Source organism: Zalophus californianus, chromosome 3 (assembly GCF_009762305.2).
Source record: "Zalophus californianus isolate mZalCal1 chromosome 3, mZalCal1.pri.v2, whole genome shotgun sequence".
NCBI classification, from domain to species: domain Eukaryota; kingdom Metazoa; phylum Chordata; class Mammalia; order Carnivora; family Otariidae; genus Zalophus; species Zalophus californianus.
Genome location: NC_045597.1, coordinates 186761169 through 186780594, shown reverse-complemented (window position 1 = coordinate 186780594; position 19426 = coordinate 186761169). Strand labels below are relative to the sequence as shown.

Below are 19426 nucleotides of genomic sequence, written 5' to 3'. Positions count from 1 at the left end.
GCCCCTCCACTGACTACCCCCTTTACTCTCTGCAGGTAAGCTTGCCTCTTACACCACTGGGAATAACATTAGCAAACACCCAGAGAGTTTATTAAGTCCCCCAGCATTGTACTAAGTGCTTTATACACATGAACTCATTTTTATCCTCACAATAAGCCTATAAGAAAGTTACTACTATTACTGTCTTTTCACAAATGAAGAAACTGAGACACAGGGAAGTTACATAACTGGTCCAAGGCCACAGAGCCGGCAGCAGAGGAGGGATTTTTAACACTGGCAGTCTGTCTCATACGCACTACATTATACAGCCGCCGTCTGAAGAGAACAAAGTGCAGGGTCAGCGTCAGACTCAGGTAGGACTGAGGGAGGAGGCAGGCTGTGTCTCTCTCAGGTGTCTGAGTAATCTGACAGCACCCCCCGAAACCCCACAACAAGGGTGGGCCTCAGAGGGTCACCAGAACCCACCCTCGTCCTCATGCCTCTGCCGAAGTTTCTCAACTTCCTTGTTACTGCAACATACATACCAGATGAAGTTCCCGAACATCAGACACCCACACGGGTGACAACCTAATCGATTTGGATAGGAATGCTCAGGCAACCACAAAGCTATGCTGTGGCCCTGGTCCCATGTGAGCCAGCAAAGAACATAAAATTTAGACATTGCAACACTCTGTTGACTGCCCTACAATAGAAGATTAATCTCTATAGAATATCATAGGAACAATTCAACAATTTTTTTTCCCTTTGATGTGATCTAGCCAAAATAAATAGAATTAATACTAAAAGATACTTTTAGTTTAACAGTATTACTTAGAATTACTGGTATTTCCTTTATATCCACACGGAGCTCCAGCTAATCAAAGGCTCTCCTCTAAGCTAGGCTGTCAAGATGAACGTTTATCAAAGTTTGAATTCTAGTTTTACTTAGAGCTGTTTACCATCCTAACAATTCCTAAGAGCAATTACTTACCCGGGTGCCAAGGAGGCTCTTAACATGGTTGAAGCCTAGAGGTGGGGGGTGGAAAGAGAAGAAGAGAGACCGTGTTAAGCAGTGAGAACAATGCATTAATCCTAAATCACTCTACTCACACAGAATCAACAGATTTGCAAATTTTTGATCCATCAGGATTCTCCTATCATAATCATATATGATTTAAAAATTAGCCCAAACAGGGACGCCTGCATGGCTCAGTCGGTTAAGCGTCCAACTCCTGATTTCAGATCTCTGGGTCATGAGATGAGCCCGGTGTCAGGCTCTGCGCAGAGTCTGCTTGTCCCTCTCCCTCGGCTCTACCCCTGCCCCCAGGCTCGCGGGCGTGCTCGCTAGCACACTCTCTCTCTAAAACAAAGAAAGAAAGAAAATTTAAAATAAATAAATAAAATAAAAAATAAAATAAAATAAAATAAAAATTAGCCCAAACTGAAGTTAAGCTACACACTACTCAAGTAGTTCCCAAGCTGCCTAACACCCTTGGTTTGTTGTGACTCTGCTCCAAGGAATACTCCATAAAAAAACAAGCAAGTTCTCCCCAGCCAAACTCTGAGAGGCGCTTAAAGCTGCCTAGTCAGATGTCACAGAGAACAAAAGTAACGAAAAATGCTTTATTATCCTGACTTTTTTCTTAAATTAACTTTTTAAAATTTTTTAAAATATTTTATTTATTTATTTGAGAGAGAGAATGAGAGATAGAGAGAGAGCATGAGAGGGGGGAGGGTCAGAGGGAGAAGCAGACTCCCCGCTGAGCAGGGAGCCCGATGCGGTACTCGATCCCGGGACTCCAGGATCATGACCCGAGCCGAAGGCAGTCGCTTAACCAGCTGAGTCACCCAGGCGCCCTATCCTGATTTTTTTCTTTATTAAGATTTTCTCCTTAGGGGCGCCTGGGTGGCTCAGTCGTTAAGCGTCTGCCTTCGGCTCAGGTCATGATCCCAGGGTCCTGGGATCGAGCCCTGCGTCGGGCTCCCTGCTCCGCGGGAAGCCTGCCTCTCCCTCTCCCACTCCCCCTGCTTGTGTTCCCTCCCTCACTGTGTCTCTCTCTGTCAAATAAATAAATAAAATCTTAAAAAAAAAAAAAGATTTTCTCTTTGAGTATAACAATAACATGCACTTGGTACCAAATCTAACCCTATAGAAGTGTTTATAGAAAATCCCCCTCCCACCCTACTCCCTTTTAATCCTATTTATAGGCCAAATCACTGCCCACTGTATGGATATTCAGTGTCCTACTTATTGTTTGTTTTGTTTTTGCCACTACAAACAATGCTGAATTAAACATGTACTAAAATAGACTAGAGAAACAAAAAACCAAATGTTGTGTGTGGTGCTTGGTTGGACCCACTCAAACCAACTGTAAAAGATGTTTTGAGACAATAAGGGAAATCTAAGTATGGACCACACTGATACTGTATGATACTGAGGAATTCGTGCCAATTGTATTTGGCATTGCAGTATGTTTGCTTTTTGTTTTGTAAAGCCCTTATCTGTTAGATAAATATATTGAATTATTTACAGGTAAAGTGATAGAATGTTTGGGATAGGTTCTAAGGAACTCCAGGAAAAAAAAGTAAGGAGAGAAGAGAAGAGATCTTGGCCCTCTGTGGAGCTCTTCCAGAAGCGGTGGGCAGTGGATCTCCGTCCGCTCTGTGTCACCACAGCTCTTGAATGGTCATTATCCACACTTACCGCAATGAACTGTGATTATTTTGCAATGATTTCTGTGCTTTCTCCTTTAGCAGATACCGAGTTCCATAACAAGTGGAGATATATTACCCTTTATATATGTACCCAGCACCTGGTACAGTGCCTGGGCATACAGAGGCACGTGATCAACATTTGTTGAATGAATGAATGAATCAATCAATCAATCAATGAACGAATGAATGACGACTGACTTCTCAACATGGGCTCTCCAGAATCCTTGACTGATAAACTGGCCCTAGTTGATGATTCCATTCTCGACTGTGTCCGTCTGCAGTATTTACAGGCCACACAGATTCCCACCTTGGAGACAGCAAACTTCACTTTTAAAGGGCTCATGACCATGTATGTTTTTATATTTTTTAACCCTTGACTTTTTTTTTAATTAAAGGAAATGCCTATTCCTGTTATTGGCTTAAAGAGCAAGGAGTTGAGAAAATAAATTTGAAATGGATACAAATTACTCATCTAACACATTAAGACGACCAAGAAGCCAAGATAATAAGTCAAATGAGTCAAATAAGGGCATAGACATATTAAAATATTAGCTTAGGGGTGCCTGGGTGGCTCAGTCGTTAAGCGTCTGCCTTCAGCTCAGGTCATGATCCCAGCGTCCTGGGATCGAGCCCCGCATCGGGCTCCCTGCTCAGCCGGAAGCCTGCTTCTCCCTCTCCCACTCCCCCTGCTTGTGTTCCCTCTCTCGCTGTGTCTCTCTCTGTCAAATAAATAAAATCTTAAAAAAAAAATATTAGCTTAATATAAACACAAAATAAAAATATTTTTAGGGGTGCCTGGGTGGCTCAGTCTGTTAAGCGTCTGCCTTCGGCTCAGGTCACGATCCCAGGGTCCTGGGATCGAGCCCCACATTGAGCTCCCTGCTCAGAATTTCTACCTGAGCAGAGAGTGAAATGGAAGCATTATGTCTCCATCGCTGCTCAGCTGCAGGCAAGGAACCTGAGCCTGGCCCTCAGCCGTTACTGCTCCCTGAAGCCAGTGGTCATGGGGTGGGGACAAGGATGGACGGGGGCCACATGAGTGGGCCAACAGCAAGATGAGGAGCTTTGCCCATGTTTTGTGACATCAGAAAGGGTTTTGAGGGATCGGTCTAAGCTGTAACATGACAAAGTGTCCCTTGGTCAAAGCGTCTGCAGATGTACCAGGTGGGACTCTTGAAGAGTCTTTAGTGCACTGCTGAGTGTTGTGAATCTCAGAATATGGCATGTCCCAAACTTCAAACATCAGCCGTTGGCTCTGGGGACAGCAAACCCTCTAGGATTAGTGTCTGTAGGCACTTGCTTTGGAAAAAGCTGCTCTATAGGACGTCGCTACCGCCAACTCTGCAACACTAAGGGCTACTTGCACAACATGGGACTACAGGGGTACGTGCAGGAGGGGAGGGCTGAAATGAGACACTGTGCACATGGCATTTGGAAATGTGGCTGAGTCAGTGGAGTGGGAGTGCCGAGTTGCTGAACGTGCTTTCCGGGCAGGTGCCTCTCTGGCTTACCAGGTCACAGAGGGCACCACCCTGGGCCCTGCCTCCACCCTGTAGACTGCAGGCATCTGAGAGCCTGGGGCTAGGCAAGGTATGCGGCAACAGGCTCACTTGGGGAAGTGCTAGGGGCCGGGGTGCTGAGGCCTCTCGGGCTTTCTGTGACCAGAGCTGAGCGTGGAGAGACAGATGGGTATTAGATCACAGAAGGCTGTGGACTCCATGCTGAGCACTGTGGACCTGGAGCAACGACAGGTATTAAGCAAGACAGTAACATGATAGATGCCTGTACGTACCTACATCCTTCCTGAAACTTGAGGGCATAAATAAATAAGACACAACCAGAAAGGTCACCCCCGCTCCCGCACGCATGAGTAATCCGATAGGTGAGAGCTTTCAGACTGAGACCAGTTAGGAAATGTTGCTTTAGCCAGGAGAGAAAGAGGAAGAGCCCGAACAGACACAAAGCAACAAAGACAAGGGGCAGGAGGGAGGAAGGCGCTCAGATCCCTAGACTGCCTGAACATAGGGCCCGAAAGAGGGAAGAGGCTTGGATGATTCACAGGTGTTCTCTGGAGTGTATCTGCCAAGACAGGAAGTACAGGAGGGGAGACCATCTGTCTGGAGGAAAAGATGAGCCTGTTTTTGGATGCAGAAATGATGTGCCTATCAGACATTCACAGGGAGAAAGCTTGTAAGTCTGAGTCTGGAAGTCAGAAGAGAAATCTGAGCTAGAGGTACAGACACTCTCTGCCAATCACGGTCCCACCAACTGGCTGAGATCAAAGGTGATCAATCCTCACATCACCAGGGTCAGGTCAGGTATGGGCATTGGGGTAGGAAGTGTAGCAGGGAGAGGTGAGCCAGGTGTGCAACTCCTCCTCAGTACAACGGAGCATGAGACCCAAAAAGGCTTCCTTGAGGTGCAGTGGCGAGGCAGACAAGGAGCAGGCATCTTGCCAAGACTTAAGAAAGCAACATAATGGACAACATAAAGTCTGATGGTGTTGAACTTTAAGCCAGAGCCACCGTCTACACAACAAGCTTTAGGAAGAATCCTCCTCAGCAGAACAATGCCAAGCAGTGTTTTGTGAGCAACTGCATGAGGCCATCCAAGAAAGGGTCACCGCCACCAGCCCCAGCCCCCTGCAGGTTTTTATTGCTAAGAAGGATGGCTGATTTTGAAGTAAATGCTTTCTAAGATTTGCATGTCCTGAGCCTTAAATATATATAATGCAATCACACCTGGCAGTATTTTAACTTATATTCCCAATGGAGTCTACTTGGGAGCTGCTGAAAAAGAATTAATTCCCAAATGGGCCATTTTTCCAAATAAGGTTGTATTTAAATGAAACGTCTCCAGCCAATGAACCCCAAAACCCACAGGTACCACTAGGTAGGACTTGGGACTCACCCACAGAGCTATGCTTGGGTTTCCACCTTTGGAGTCAGCACTGGACTCTGTATCATGGTCAACCCTCCCCCTCCCCACTCCTGCCCTACAATGGACGCTCTACATGGGTAAGGATGGTCACTCTCCTCCATCAGGCACTCCTTCCCTGGGGTGTCTCTGCATTTGTGCTTACCCAGTATAAACAGAGGACTAAGAAGAGAGACAAACCACGGTGCTTTCCCATGCTGTCTGCAGATAAAAAGATGTATGCTGAATCATTATCAGAAACAGCAAAAAACTGAAACGCCACCTAAAGGTTTGCAAGAGGAATGGTTAAATGGACCACACTGCTCTTAAATTAAAACTCTAAAAGATAAGGAAAATATGAATAAATCCAGAAGGATATAGAAAACTCTTTTAATAAAAACAGTTGCAGAGTGATATGTCTAATAAAAACCTTAATTCTATATAATTTTTTAAAGTCGGGAAGGATGGATGTGAAACAGTCACCAGGGTCACCTATGGAGGGAGAGGAGATGGGTAAGTGTGAGGGAGAGACGGGTTTGTGTTCACTTTCCTATTAGATTGTTGTTTTCCAGTGAGCACATTTGTGTATTACTTGTACATGTACAATCTTAGAAAACAAAAAATCCCTGCCTTTTGTGCCCTGAGGGAGAGGTTTCCCTTCTTTACAATGATCAGATTGCTGAAAATGTAAACACAGATTTACCTTGTCTCCCAGGAGATACTAACCCATGGTCTGGAGCCTGAGCTGGTGACGAGAGCAGGATGACAAACCAGGGGGTAGGGTGGTGACAGGCAATCAAACTGGAAGGGGCCACCTGAGAGAGTTCTCTTTTCAAAAAATCAATCCTGCCATTATTAGTCCTTCTGGGAACATCGGAATTTGATCACCAGCTCTGCTCATGTGAGTGGAGTTCTGGACACAGTTATGTGGGCATGAACTAGGCCCCACTCCTGGTGTCTCCTCTGCAGGGCCCTGCACCAGCATAATCCCCCTGCTCCAGGGCGTGAATTCCTGGCTTTGGGGGTTTGGGAGAGAACTGGGCACGCATAGCCCTGCTCCCTGCTTCCCGGCTGGGGGAAGATGAGCGCTCCCAGGGAGCAGAGGTCAGTCCTAGAGCCCTTGGGTCCTCACTGCCAGTGGTGCTGGGAGAGGGGAGGGGCTTGGCTAGAGCTGGCCGTCACTGGGTGGCCACATTTCTTGAAGGCCAGGATTTAAATGTAGGAAACCCACCTGTCTACAAAGAAAATCCACATTCTCCAACATAAGCTTCATCAGAGTTGATGGCAATATTGCCAGCCCCTTTTTCCTTTATTGTCCTATTTTCCAAATGGTTCAGAACTCGGGGGTTAGAAGGGTGTTATTTACCGAGTCCTTCTGAACTTTCAACAGCGAGTGAGGTTGCAGAAGGCCAGATTCTTAACAGCCAGTTTTAAAGAACAGTATCAAACATACTAAACTTTATGGATACCAGCAGTGTTCTGATGGGCCCGGGCCAGCTCCTTTATAGAGTACAACGAACTGGAACACTCAAAGGCAACAGAACAGAGAGGAGCTGATGGAGGACCACACTAAAGGGCACGCCGGGCCGTGCCCACCTCTTTATCTTGAAACTGATGGCATTGTGTTTGGACCTAGCGTAGAACTTAAACCCCCGGCAAATAAGAAAGCGGCCCTGCTCTCCGTCCTGCCATTCAACCACCAGAATTCCTATCTAAGTTGTACCTTCACACGTTATAAATCCAATATCCTACACTGACTGTAGGCTTGCCCAGCCAACTATGTTCTATTATACTTTTACAAGGATGTTCTTTTACAGTGACTCACATCCACTTTTTATCATCTTAGAGAGAAATCTATGGGAATAATAAAAGATTGTTTGCAGCTTTTATTGCCTGTTCCTAAGTCAGTGACTCAGGAGAAAGAAAATGGTTAGGAACTAAGATAAACAGAGCTCATCCTCTCTCTTCTGGCTTCTAAGCCCAGAATCTGTACCTTAATACCACTGTAACAGGGAAGGATGATAGCACTAGTCTCTTTACAAAAGACATTAATGTCTAATGGGATAAAATACCAGATATGATGTGCCCCCCCTTTTAAACTGCTCCTTATTAACATGATATCCATTTTAAATAAGCTGGATGCCTCACTCCGCCAACAGAAAGTGAAAATATAAGGATGCTTGTATATATGCAAGATAGGATGGGATTTTATAACACAGACCTGAAAAACACTTAAGTACTTGCTGAGCTAATAAATAAGTGGAAGGGAGGGAGGCAAGGAGTAGTCTAGACACAGGTCCTGCTATGCTAATTCCTGCTAGAAAGCCATCCTTTTTGGTAAACATGCTCCTTAACTGACTTAGAGCTAAACGTACAGTGTACACAGAGGGTCAACTCAGCCAGTCCTCGGGGATGTGGCATGAAGCCCCTCATTCTGGAAGGCCCACAAGGAAGTTACTTTTCTGAAACTCGGATGTCTCTGTGTGCTTTCCTGACATTTAAAAATGGCCGATTCCCTAAGATTTCTGCACGCTAAAACCACTGTGGCTGCACAGACCCTGCAGCTTCTATTTTTTAAAAAGAGATTTTATTTTATTTATTTGACAGGCAGAGAGAGAGAGAGAAAAAAAAAAAAAAACAAGCAGGGAAAGCAGCAGAGGGAGAGGGAGAAGCGGGGCTCGATCCCAGGACCCCGGGATCATGACCTGAGCTGAAGGCAGCCGCTTAACCGACTGAGCCACCCAGGTGCCCCCCTGTAGCTTCTATTATCCACGTGTCTATGCCCCTACCACCCACGGCTCTACAATGCTGTGAGCAGCCGAGTGATGGGGTCAGGGACATCTGCTCTCCGCCACGTTACTATGTCCTTTCTGTGAAGACCCACAAAAGACACTGGCAGTGTAAAGGGCCCAGGGAGGGCGTCAGTGGCCCAGGACTGGTCTGTCCGGGGCATGTGTGGCGGGCTCGGGGGCATTCGGCTCACTGCTGTGCTTCCCACGTTGCGTGTGTAGCATGTATGTTGTTGCAGGTGCGGTGAAAGGTAGCTAATGAACATCACGCAACCGTCTTTCTTCCCCGGGAGTAAATCATGTACCTGCTCACGGTGCTGTGCAGCACGGGCTGCGAGGAAGCTCTGAGCCGGTCTGTCCCTGCTTCCACAGGCGTCCGGCAGCCCTGACACGCACGTTTGTACTGGCCCTGGCCGGTGCTCATTTGTACTGTCCTACCCTCATTGTCCTTTAACCACAGTTTCTCCCCCCGCCCCCCGCAGCATTACTGAGACGTAGTTGACAGAGGACACTGTGTAAGTTTAAGGCGTACAAAGTGCTGCATTGATACACGTATATCTGTGAAATGATCACTGCGATCAGGTTAGTTAACACGCCCGTCACCTCAGTTACTCTGCGGGCGGTGGTGAGGACATTTAAGATCTATTCTCTTAGTAACCTTCAAGTATATAATGGAGTATTGCTTTTTTTTTTTTTTAAGAATTTATTTATTCATTTGACAGAGAGAGACACAGCGAGAGAGGGAACACAAGTAGGGGGAGTGGGAGAGGGAGAAGCAGACTCCCCGTGGAGCAGGGAGCCCGATGCGGGGCTCGATCCCAGGACCCTGAGATCATGACCTGAGCCGAAGGCAGACGCTTAACGACTGAGCTACCCAGGCGCCCCTAATGGAGTATTGTTAACATTAGCCACCACGCTATAAAGTCCCAGAGCTTATTCATCTTATAACCAGAAGTTATACCCTTTGACCAACATCTCCCACTTCCCCCACCTCCCAGCCCCAGGCAACCACCACTCTACTTTCCATTTCTGAGTTCTAACCACAATTTTGTTCTTTCCATCTTCTATTTTTTTTTTATTTCTCATATTTGTGTTTTCTCATAATAAGCTGCTTCAAACATACTTGAGAATGAAGTAGGGTATACATTTTTCCTTAATACTAAAAAAGGCCTCTGTTTATGAAGACCCTAATATTAATGTGCAAACCCTCCCCCTTAATTAAAAGCCGTGGCTCTGACCCATGGGGGTGCCTCAGGATCCCCTGGCACTTCCTTCCGAACTGAATACGCCTGGCTCCAGCATTGAGCCTGTGGCCCAGACAGCAGGTTGAGGTGAGCTCCAGGGACATGGGTTCAAGAACTTTGAAAACGTCCGCAGGAGACACTGGTGTACTCGTTCCCCAGGTTAAGAACCCCAACACAACACCACATGCCTCTGGATGAGCTATCCTAAGAAGGACGCAACATCACCTAACTAATATTTTGCCCTGGGAGGCAAACCCTGAATCTAATCACGAGGAAATATGAAACACAAAAAGGGAAATGTTCAATTTTTTAAATGAGGGAACAACTATAGAGGACATGGCTCAGGTGACAAATTGGAACATGCTCAGATTAGGTAAGAGCATCATAAAGACATTAAATTTACTAAAGCAGATCACTGTATGGTTACATAAGAGAATACTATTAAGAAATGAACTCTAGGGGTGCCGGAGTGGCTCAGTCATTAAGCGTCTGCCTTCGGGTCCTGGGATCGAGCCCCACATTGGGCTCCCTGCTCCACAGGAGGCCTGCTTCTCCCTCTCCCACTTCCCCTGCCTGTGTTTCCTCTCTTGCTGTGTTTCTGTCAAATAAATAAATAAAATCTTTATTAAAAAAAAGAAAGAAAGAAATGAACTCTACACTGGAGTAAAACGCCATAATATATGTGATTTATTCTCAACTGGCTCAGAAAATAGAATGTGTGTGTGTGTGTGTGTGTGTGTGTGTGTGTGTGTGTGCAGACAAAGTAAACAAATGGGCAAAATGCCAACAGTTGCTGGATCTGGGTAAAGGGTATACAAGTGTCTTTTGTGCTATTTTTGTGACTTCTTTGTAAGTTTGCAATTATTCCAAGTAAAAAGTTAAGAAAAGAAAAAGAGAGAGCACCTGTTTTTGACTGTACAGCTTCCAATATGGCAGTTATTTTAAAAAAGAGAATGAAGTTTCCTTCCTTTCCTATTGATTTGCACATTGTTAACCAGTAAGGCCTTGGCACGGAACAGCCCCAAAGGGAAGAGCAGACTGTACCTCTCTCCCGCCGCCCCCGGGACGCAGGCCCCAGCTGCTCACTCCTCAAAAACAGCTTTCTTTTCCTTCTGGGACTTTACAGACCTCTGAAATGCAGACTCCTGCATGTTATTTGCCCTTGCTCTTTCATTTTTTTTAGTTAGGCTATGTTTAAATCTGGGGGGCAGACGCGGGGCCCAGAGCCTCACCGTCCCAGGCCTCGTGAAGTCCACGCTGTGGGCCAGGCTCTGCCGCATCTGGTCACTGAAGAGACGGACACACACGCTCTGGAGGTACTCCGGGGTGATCTGCGGAGAGGGCGCGAAGATGGCTGGTGAGAGGCCCAAAACTCCCGCAGGGACATCACGGGCCCCAGCGATTAGCAGAGCCCTCACTGGGATTTCTGTAAGGTACGCACAGGAGCTCTGGGAGCTAAAGCACTGGGCCCGACAGAAATAAACCGCTAACATACTGCAGGTATGATCGTGGGCTACCATATTTTGAATTCTGTAATTGCACGAGATGGTACTCTCACGGTCATGTAAAAGAAACTGATTTTAAACCATTTCTGTGTGTGTGTGAATTCCAGCAGGAAAGTCAATCAGGTGGCCAACGGGCGGTAGAAAGAATGGTGGGCTTAACATCTGAAAATCTGGGCTCAAGCCCTGGACTCAAGAAAACTAACAGCTCTGCCCCTTGCCTTCTGATCTGTTGAGTGAGATGAACAGTCTGCATCTGTGGGTCATGGTGATAGGGTGAATGAGATCACGCATATGCCCGGCACAGGCCAGGTCTCTCGGGAAGTGCTTGCGGAATGAATGGTGGAGACATTTTTGATTGAGTGCTGGCCAGCGTGAGGCTGCCCTGCTGTCCCCGTCAACGGCACTTGATTCTGGCCTTTCTTTAGCACCTCTTCCACCCTCTCGTTAGCTACTGTAACTCAGGACTGGCATACAGCATCTCAGGTGGTAATCTCTGAATTTTTTCTTTTCATTTTACATCTTCTCTTTTTATAAAACGAATGCACATTTAAATCGCACAAGTGCCCCAACCTCTCCCCAGTCCCATCCTTCCCCATATGCCAATCCCTGGAGGTAACTATTAACCATTTTGCACCCTTCCAGCCTTTTTTTTTTTTTTTTTTTTATGCCTGATTGCCGGAGGGGAAGCTCCTTTTCCCTGGGCTCATGATTCCATGTGGTGAACCCCCACCTGGTCATGTCACTGGCCCCTCTCCGCACCCTCACTCGATTGTCCCCATGCGAGGACTATGCAACCCATTCACAAGTTAGAAAGAGCTGCAATGCGGAGCTGCATCCACTTCTCTCCTTGGAGGACTCCACTGACCCACTGGAAACTTCTGGTCTGCTTCAGACACATGAAAGGCTCTGTGCACCCATGGCAGATGTCTGTACTCATCCCCCGACACTCAGCTCTATGTGAAGCGACTCAGACAAAGAAGCGCCCCATCTCAGGCCTGCACTTGCCACATTATCCTGCATCCATTTCCTCTGAATTTCGATAGTATCAAAATGTAAACAATTCCTTTCTCCTCCTATATTTTTAACCTTTCCTTTTACACCTTTTCATTGTCTATAACCTAAAAACACATCCAAATATAGTTCATATTTAAAAAGCACCTTCCCCTTCCTCTACCCTAGGTCTTCATCTATCGACCACCGGCTCAGTATTCTTCCTTCACAGCCAAGGTCCTCAAAAGAACAGCCCACGTTTGCTGTCTCACTGCCCCTGGACCTCCCAACACACTACAATTAGGCTTCCAGCCTCATCACTCCATGGAAACTCCCATGGCAAAGGACACCACCACTGACCTTCTAAATGTCAAAATCATTGGACACTTTTCAGTTCTAGTCTTCTGTGGCTTCTGAGTTTTGCATCACCCCTTACTCCTGAAACTGTTTCCTCCTTTGACTTCTGAAACTGCTACCAGAACCATTTCTTAAACAAGAAAATTTGACTGTGTCACTTTCTTGCTTAAAACGGGTGAATGAGGAAAGGACACAAATAATCAGTAGACTAAAAAGCAAAGTACAAATGGCCAACAAACATATGAAAATATATTCAGCCTCATACATAATTAAAGAAATATAAATTGAAACATAAAACACCAAGTTTTACTTAACAAAACTGGGAAAGAGTTCAAAGTATAATCAAAGTATAATAGAGTCTAGTGCTGGCAAGTGTGTGGAGAAATAAACACTCTGATACAGATAAACTCCTGGGAGGGTTGGGTAGACATCTTTGAACTCTCAGGAGAAATAATTTGGCAACATCTATCAAAATGTTAATGCCCATAACCTTTGACCTAACAATTCCACTCTTAGGATCTTACTTTACCTGTTTTCAAAGGTATACAGTACATACAAGAATATTCATTGCAACATTTTTTTTTGTTCTAGCAGACAAAAAATCTAAATGTTCACCATCAAAGATCTGACGAATTATGGTTCACCCTTACAACGGCATAATGTACAAGCCTAGAAAAGAATGAGGGTAGTGTGGTCATGTGGAAAGATCTCCAAGATATACCGAAAGTAAAACACCAAGTTTCAGAAGAATAATGGGTCATAGGATCCCAAGTATATGCAGGCTGCATGCACACACATGCATATGCATAGAAATGTTTGGAAATAATACACAAGAAAATGTTCATCTTGAATACAAATAAAGAAGGGACACTAAGAAACGGTGTCTGGGAGGGTGCTTCTGCTCTTTAGTATAGACTACTCAGACTTGTTCCAATTTGTTACCACAAACGTGTATTTTTTTTTACATTAAAAACAAGCCAGTTAAAAGTCTGGTCCCTGGCCCTACCGTCACGTCACCTCTCTCCCTGTGCGGTGGCAGTAGGAGCTCACGTGCCCATCCCTGGTCAGCAGGCCACACCTGACACCACATGACTCTGGCTCTTTTGGTAGCTGTTGTTTAACAGGAGAGAAGGCAAACAAAGGCATATGCTTTTCTTTTTATTTATTTCTGTATTGTTTGAACCTTCTGTGTGCCCATATTTGTTACCAGAGATTACAGAAGCCATGTATGGTTTCTTTCTGATACTTTTCTTTTTTTTTAAGATTTTATTTATTTATTTGACAGAGAGAGACAGCCAGAGAGGGAACACAAGCAGGGGGAGTGGGAGAGGGAGAAGCAGGCTTCCTGCTGAGCAGGGAGCCCAATGCAGGGCTCGATCCCAGGACCCTGGGATCATGACCTGAGCCGAAGGCACACGTTTTAACGACTAAGCCACCCAGGCGCCCCTACTTTTCTGTTTTAAAGAAAAGTCAACACATGCTATTTTTAAAACTAGAAAAAAAGCTAATTAATTTGAAAAGTCCAATTTTTAAGGTATACATTTCAAAAGCTGCTCACTAACTACAGGACAAAGCAAAACTTCCTAAACATGGTCTCTAGGCCTCCCCAATCTTTGGGAGATGGTCTTTGCCGGTCCGTCTTCCCTGCATCACCTGCCAGCACGTGGCCACCTCCCCAGCTTCGGCCGTTCTGGCCGCACCAAGCAACTTGCAGCAGTTTGTGGGCTATGCGTTCACAGGAACAAAGAGGCTTTCAGTACAGGATACTACAACACATTAAAAAGCTACTACGGTAAAAAATACAATGCATTACTAGCTTAAGAATAGTCAGATCATGGGCGCCTGGGTGGCTCAGTTGGTTAAGCGACTGCCTTCGGCTCAGGTCATGATCCCGGAGTCCTGGGATCGAGTTCCACATCGGGCTCCCAGCTCAGCGGGGACCCTGCTTCTCCCTCTGACCCTCTCCCCTCTCATGCTGTTTCTCTCTCTCTCAAATAAATAAATAAATAAAATCTTTAAAAAAAAAAAAAGAATAGTCAGATCATGGGGTGCCCGGTGGCTCAGTCGTTAAGTGTCTGCCTTCAGCTCAGGTCCCAGGGTCCTGGGATCAAGCCCCGCATCTGACTCCCTGCTCCGTGGGAAGCCTGCTTCTCCCTCTCCCACTCCCCCTGCTTGTGTTCCTTCTCTCGCTTTGTCTCTCTCTGTCAAATAAATAAATAAAATCTTTAAAAAAAGAAAAAATAATCAACGGAAAAAATTAAAATCCCACTACGTGATAAAGGTAGCCATTCAAATTGGTAAAGAAAGACAGAAGTAAATAGTTCTGGCTCAAATGGTTATCTTTTTTTGGGGGGGTAATTTCTTCCTTATATCATCTATTAAAATAAATTCCATAAGGATTAAAGATTTAAAGGTAAAATTAAAACAATAAAAACCAAACAAAATGACCAACAGAAAAAAGTTAAGGTGAGTATTAATTTGGCTCCCTTAGTGGGAAAAGCTTCTTTGCACTTCAGAGCTTCAAAGCACTTCGAAAAGGCAGAGTGAATGAAGGGAAAACTTGATAAATTGATTTGACTATACAAATCCGTAAATTTTACGAAACTAAGAAACACTAATTTAAAAACCAAAAAACAAACTATGGAAAATATTTACAAAAGATGAATTCTGAATGGCCTGTGTCTTAACAGTGATGTCCAAAGCTATATTCCTGCTTTCCCCTAAAACCTGTTCCACCCGAGGCTGTCCCTGTCACAGCTGGTGGCGCCGCCCCTGCCCCCCCCCCCCCCCCCCCACAGCTTAGGCCAAAAACGTGGAGTCGTCCGTGATCCCCCCAACCCCTGTCCAGGTCCAAGCCAGCATGAGACGCAGTTGGCTCTATCTCCTAACACACCCAGCGGGGCACCTCTCTGGCCCCACTTGCTACCTCCTCCACCACCAGGTCTGCCCTGGTGACTGCAAGACCCTCCTGCTGGTCTCTCTAGTTCCCCTAACCTTCCAAGGACCGTTCTAAAGCAACGAGAGCTGATACTTCCACAGCATCCAGACCACCCCACCCCACTGCTCTGCTCCCCAGTTTACTCAGAGTAAAGGCCCCATCCTTAACGGCCCTTGGACCCCTGACCTGCTGTGTGCCGTTCCTCCTCCCTCGCCGGGCTCCTCAAACAGGAGAGACACACGTCCACTTTTGGTCCTTTGCACCCTTCTCCTTTGGCCTAGAACTCTGCGGAGAATCCCCGAGGACTGCATACCTAATACCCTCACCTCTTCCAATGAAGCTCAAATGAAGCACACCCTGACTACCAATTTAAAATTGCCCCCGGCCCACATCCCCACACATCCCCACCACAAACTCTGATCCCCTTCACCCCTACAGCGATTGTCATCTTCTAACACATGACGTCATTAATTATCTGTGTTTACATGTACCGTTTATTAGCTCTCGCCCCTACTGGAATGTATGCTCCCTGAGGTCAAGGATCTTTGTGTTGTCGTCCGATAGATCCTACATGACTAGAACAGGGAGGGCCTGGTGCACAGTAAGCATGCAATAAATCTGTGTTCAACGAATGAGAGAAGCATATAAAAAATGTTCAATGTCATGTGTAAAGAGTATAATGTGTATTTAAATCCTGAGATACTATTTCTCATTGATTAAATCTGCAAACAAATACAAATGTTAATGCTAATACCCAGGACTGGCAAGGGTATAATGATAAAAAGAACTGCCAGTAGACTCAGATGAGCAGAACCTTCCAACAGGACCTTAGTATAGATTTCAACCTAGAAAATCAACTTTAAAAAATGTAACCGGGGCCCCTGGCTGGCTCAATTGGTGGAGTGTGTGACTCTTGATCTCGGGGTTGTGGGTTTGAGCCCCATGTTGGGTGTAGAGATGACTTACATAAATAAAACTTTAAAAAAATAAATAAAACTAAAAATGTCACAGAGGCTCATCTCCTCCCATGACATTTATAATTTATGACAGTGGAAAGCTGGAAATGATGTAGATGTCCAACTGCAGGGACTGGACCCTAAGTGAAGTACGACAATGCCATATAAGGGGATTGATGCCACTAACGCTTGAGGCTTGTAGAATAATGCCTTCAAGAATGCAAGATTCAGTATTACGGAAAAAAGATTAGAAAACTTTGGGTGAACTAGAGTCCATTTCTGTAAAACACATGTAGCCAAGCACTGAAAAAAATACGGAATGTTAACAAGTGTTATTACTAAGTGACACAATTACAGGTAATTTTAATTTCACTTTTGCATAGTTCTCTATTTCTAAAAATTTTTATAATACATATTATTTTGTAAGCATATTTTTAAGTCACTAAAAAATCTTATTTTTTTTTAAGTAACCTCTATGCCAAACATGGGGCTCAAACTCACAACCCCAAGATCGAGAGTCACATGCTCTACCAACTGAGCCAGCCAGGCACCCCACTAAAAACAATTTTAATACACAACCTTACATTTGTGACAAAATGATACAGAACTTGATACATGCACATGAGTACAAAACTGGGGAAATCAGAATAAGATCAACAGACTGGATCAATGTCAGCGTTCTGGTTGTAGTACTGTACTACGGTTATACGGTTACCATTGGGGGAAAGTGGGCAATGTGCCAAGACTCTCTTTGCATTATTTCTTAAAGTTGCATGCGAATCTACAATAATTCCATTTTTATAGAAAAATGTATATTTCCACAAAGAAATTTTATTATACTTTCTAATTTTTTAGTAAGTGAAACACTAAAGTCATTCCCATTAAAGTCAGAAATAAGACAAGGAAGCCCATGGCCACATTATTTGACAGTGCTCCACAGTCTTAGCAAGTATGCTAAGAAAAAAGAAAAGTCATTACAAATAACGAAACAAAACAAAACAAAAATATTATTATTTGAAGATGGTATGACTGCTAACCTAGAATACAGGAGAATCAATCAAAAGAATCTATCAGATTAACAGAGTTCAGAAGGATAGCTGGATATAAAATCAATATGTGAAAATCTGTAACTTTCCTTTACACCAGCAGCGTATTTCCCTCATTTTTATGCCACTCCATATTATTTTTTTTTGTTGCCAGACAATTTATTCTTTGCTAATGTTAAGAATAAGGTAGAGGAATAAAGATGTGGTCGATAGTGTGTCAGGAAAAATGGATAAAATACTGCAAGCAGCACAATAACCGGTGTGGAATGTCCGCGTGGTCTCCTTTCTGCTCTTGGCTTTGTGAGGCACAGGGGCAGGTCTCACTGGCTGGGAGCGGCCAGGAATCCCATTATCAACACAGCCCGTGCTCTTAACACTTCTTTAGCTCCTAACAGACACACGAGTGACTGCGGATCTTTCTTACCATCTTGCCACTGACGGTGGCCTCCAGAGAATCCACCAGCTCTGCTGTGACCCCGATGAGATTGTGGTAGTCTGCCTGAATCTTGTTGTAGCGCTTCAGGTACGTCACTGACCTTCGCTCGGCTTCTACCAGCTGCTGGTGGAGCTGCTGTGACATCTCTAGGAAGACAATACATATTGAAACAAATAAACAGTAAGAAAACCCCACAAAATAAAAAATAATCATATTCTTCTCAAGGGAGTATCATGCCTACTTTCAGAGTATTTTGCTATCACAATGAACTTGACATTATTCGTGTTTAACACTTTGTTGCTATTTCTCCACATGTTTAATTACCAAGTGCTGTGTAACCACTGATTTTCAATTTCTTGTCTCTGGTAGTTCAACTGAACCATCACTAGTTTTCTTCACACAATCTTTCCTTGACTGAGCTCCATGCAATTTCTTTTAGTTGTTCTATGTACAAGAAACAAACTCAGTGTTTCTTTTTACAATCAGCTCACAAACTGGATGAACCAAACCTCTGTCTTTTCCTGGTTTTGCCCTGTGATGTTGTCCGGGGGACAGTAAGTATCTGCAGGACAGTTCTTCATTTTACGTAAAGGTTAGGCTACTTGACTAAGGCTGAGAAAGCTAGAATCCAGAATTAGGTAAGGTTCCAGGTGCTCACTCTGCCAGCTTGATAAAGCACAAACCAGCCCACTGGGCCTTAGAGCAGGCAGCCTTGGAAGCTGTTAGGGCTCTCTTCTTGGACTCCCCACCAGGGGCAGCGCTTGACGGCCAAGCCACCCAGGACACAGCTGGGATAGCAAATCTTCATCCATGTCAACACTCCTTTGCCCTATCCTACTTTCTGCCCTCTCAGAGGGCTAAGTTTGGATCGAAGGAAATGACGCTGCCCCCAGGCCCAAGTTAACTCCCTCCTGTCCCAATCCAGGTACTGCATAATAGTTAAAAGTCATTGTTTCTGAACACATTTCAGCTATACAGAGAGAAATTTTAAAATCATAAAGACCTGGGCTCAAGCCCCTCTTCTACCACATTCTTGCTGGACACCTTGGGCAAGATACTTAACTTCTCTGATACTCATTTCTTTCTTTGTATATTTTTTTGAGAGAGAGAGAGAGAGAGAGAGAGGATGCATGCAAGGGGGAGGCAGGGCAGAGGGAGAGAGAGAATCCTAAGCAGGCTCCATGCCCCACAGAGCCCAACAGGGGGCTCGATCTCACGACCCTGAGACCATGACCTGAGGTGAAATCAAGCGTCGGACACTTAACCAACTGAGCCACCCAGGCGCCCCTGATTCTCATGCCTTATGAAATGGGGATGATAATGACCTTGAAGAGTTACTGTGGGATTGTACTGCACAGGGAATACAGTCAATGATATTGTAATAACACTTATCCAGGTGAGCATTGAGTATTGCACACCTGAAACTAATGTAACACTGTATGTCAACCACACTTTAATTTTAAAAAAGCACACATACAAAACCGAGTCATTGTGAGAATTCAATGAACAGATACATCCAAGTGCCTAGCTCACTGCTGGCCCACGGGAGGAAGTC

The 19426-nt window shown here is 45.0% G+C and overlaps 1 protein-coding gene across 4 annotated transcripts in view; it reads right to left on the bottom strand.

Annotated features, from left to right (window-relative positions):
* The window catches only part of ARMC9 (armadillo repeat containing 9), a 151285-nt gene that overhangs the window by 101759 nt on the left and 30100 nt on the right, over window positions 1-19426 (bottom strand). For all 4 annotated transcript variants that reach the window (XM_027590604.1, XM_027590606.1, XM_027590607.1 and 1 more), the window contains 3 exons: window positions 17860-18017; window positions 10876-10974; window positions 971-1005 (listed from right to left, as the gene is read on the bottom strand). In XM_027590604.1, the coding sequence (XP_027446405.1) occupies window positions 971-1005; window positions 10876-10974; window positions 17860-18017 (292 nt within the window). The remainder of the gene's footprint in view (window positions 1-970; window positions 1006-10875; window positions 10975-17859; window positions 18018-19426) is intronic.